We start from the raw sequence: 3040 nt of genomic DNA on the forward strand, positions 1-3040 counted from the left end.
TAATGTATGAGGTACTCAAGTAAATACAGGGACTTGGTGCCTGATGGACAAGGTCCATGTAAGATGGAGAGGACAACTTGATGCACCTCCATATGGGTATATATTAGTGTTTACATAAATGCCATTTTCTAATCAGATGAACACTCAGACACATTAGAAAAGATGTAGTGGAGGGGTCTGGTGGTGAAATATGATGGTGAAAACAATTCACATCTACAGCCCCTTTTCTGCCCTGTTGCACCTGCCCCGATGCTGAGCCTTGATCCTGCTCATCCTGACCCCTGACAATCATCCTAAGCCCCCGTACTGCCCGAGTGCCCCCTGCTGGTCCTATGCACCCCTGCAGGGAGGTTTGTGTCCAGGCTCACAACGAAGTCCCCTCATTGTGTCTTTGCTTAAAAATGCATAGTGTGTGTTCACCGGACACAGCTCAGCTGTAAGAACTGTTTCTTGGATGTGGATATGGACTCTTGAGAAGTGGGTTGTAATTTGTGCTGCCTTCACAACCCTCGCACCTGATCCACTCCTGTCCATCTTCTAGGGGCAGATACAATCCTAGCAGGAAGCACTGGTTATGACGGGGACTCCAGAGACAGTGCACGTGAGGGAGAAGGTCTCTGATGTTGTCTCAAGCCAGAAGTGTCATGAGAAACATAGTTGTTGATGTTAACGGGTTCTGGATAACACGGTGAAATTCCCAAATACACACATATTTTTGAGAATAAAGAGCTCATATTGTCCAAATTGTGAGTCTACTAGAACAGTTCAGTAGATTTTGAGTTAGATTAAAAAAATTATCACGTTTCTTTTCTCAAACTTGCAACCAAATAAAAAAGATAAACTGCTGTTAGAAAAATGAACATTGAATTATTACCACCCTGTGTGATAATGATGATTTTTAGAATAGGATTGACCTCTGATAACCTAAATACTGTCCTAATTCTGAGCCCACAATTAGACCTTAGCAGCAATCACAAGGAGTGAAACACCTGACTCAGTGAAGCTGCACCTGGGCGTCTCTGCAGGCCCTGAGTGGTACAGGAACAGCTCCTCCCTCAGACTCAGAGTGAGGACAATTTCTGCTCTTTATTTGGGGAGGCGAGGGTGATTGTGGGGAAAATACCAAAATTACTCTAATCAAGATCTCTGCACATGGGGAGAAACCAAAGAATATGAGAAACAACTGGTTTCAGTTTAGATCAAACAATTTCTCATGAGAAGGGCAATACCATATCTGCATCCTGCACAGAATTAAGAAACAATGAATTTGGGGTAAAGTTGAAAATTACAATTGTTTGCAGATTGTTAGTAATTATCTATGTCATCTGAGAAAATGAAGTAAAATCCTGGTTTTTATATAAAAATCCACAAACAGTGTGCTGGCCCTGAGAATGCACCTCTCATCCCTCCATCAGGGAGCCCAATAGCCCAGGCCGCCAGCTGCTGCCCTGCACTCTAACATCCGTCACAGGTTGTGTGCCAAAGACACCCATCCTGGGAGCCCCTCCCAGACAGTGATGGTGCTTGGTGGAGACACTAAGGCATGGCTGCTGCTGGGACACATGGGAGATCCCTGATGGACAACTGTGCTGTACGAGGCACCAATGGCCTTGCTAGACTTAACTTGGGCCACAGGGTCATTAGGGAAGCTCCATCAAACTCCTACCATTGTCCGGCACTACTTGTGAGTCTGGCATTGTGGGGTGGCAGTGTCTACAGACTCACACGGCCACCTATGCATTTTATGCCTCCAATATTTACTTCTGTTTTTAGGACATATGAGGATGTTTCCTCTTTTAAATTGGTTTTCTAATCCAGGGACCTCCTGGTGGGCACAAAACATAAATGTACAGAGGCTCAGAGGGGAAATGTTAGAAGCAGAGGAAACCATAGACACTGAAGGAAAGTAGCCCTTGCTCTCTCTCCATCTGCACCTGCCCTGGGGCTGCACCTGTTTTGTGAGTGCTGAGTGTCCCCTTCAGCCCACACTCCTTTCTTCTTTTTGCAGGAAGTTTTGTGTCTGGACTCACACTGATGTTTCCTCACTTGGGACCTTATGTACAGCCATACATGGCCATGTCCTCAGCTCTCAGACTATTCATTTGCAGATACAGCGAGTCCTTAGCATTGTCGTCGGAGATTGAGAATCTGCCCTTCACAGAGTCTGCATCGTATATCTGACTTCCATCGTATTTTACATCTATTGCTCACTCCAGTCCCTTCCCTGGAGACTGGTGAACCCAGCTCATTCAGTAGCTACTGAAGGCGAATCCAGAGGCTACACAGGAGAGTCTCAGGAACTTTCCAGGTTGTCTCAGGTCCTCTATAGACTCAATCAGCTGCACCTCACACTGAACCCCTGAAAATACGCACACATCCTGGTCAGAAACTGCCAAACATAACCACTGTTTCTCTCACTCATATCCACTCATTCTCACTCTAGTTCTCTATGAGTTACCTTTTAAAATACCAACAACAAAAATTCGTCTATCTCAAACCACAGAGTGAGTCCCCTGTGTTCAGTCCTGATTATCAAATGGAAACCCGTGGGAAGGCCAGGGCTGTGGCTCTTCATCTAGAACTGCAGGGCCAGCAGTGGGTTTGTTTTCACCAGGAGAGGGAGGGCCCTGTTTTCATGCCTCCACCTCCTCTATAGCAAGCTGCAGTGTGGGACGCTTGAGAAGAAGGCAGTGCCCAGAGCAGATTTCAGCTCCTGGATGAGTTTAGTGGCAATGGTAGCATTTGAAAAAATATTACTTATTATTTGACTGTGACATAAAACTCACTTAACAATTATGATTTCAGCATACGAATTTCAAAGAGGGAACAATTCAATTGATGACACAAATAAAGATATGGTGAGAAGCATTAGAATATATATATTTTTAATCACTAAGGAATAATGGGCCATGCAGGAACTTGTAGGAAAGTTCCTAGTAATCGGTGAAACTTCAATTGTAAGAGGAAAATGTGCCTTCCTCCTTTCTTTTCTGGCAGAAGAATGTGAGGAAGCAGAACCACAGATATCAAAGAAAGAGGA

At 44.8% G+C, this 3040-nt stretch overlaps 1 protein-coding gene across 1 annotated transcript in view; it reads right to left on the reverse strand.

Annotated features, from left to right (window-relative positions):
- LOC105535254 (putative V-set and immunoglobulin domain-containing-like protein IGHV4OR15-8) overlaps window positions 1-3040 on the reverse strand; it is a gene marked incomplete at its 3' end in the record, with an annotated part of 16289 nt that overhangs the window by 9612 nt on the left and 3637 nt on the right. The window contains exon 3 of the mRNA XM_011974271.1: window positions 508-515. Within this exon, the coding sequence (XP_011829661.1) occupies window positions 508-515 (8 nt within the window). The remainder of the gene's footprint in view (window positions 1-507; window positions 516-3040) is intronic.

The sequence above is a fragment of the Mandrillus leucophaeus genome, unplaced genomic scaffold (genome assembly GCF_000951045.1).
Source record: "Mandrillus leucophaeus isolate KB7577 unplaced genomic scaffold, Mleu.le_1.0 Scaffold1435, whole genome shotgun sequence".
Taxonomy (NCBI): Eukaryota; Metazoa; Chordata; class Mammalia; order Primates; family Cercopithecidae; genus Mandrillus; species Mandrillus leucophaeus.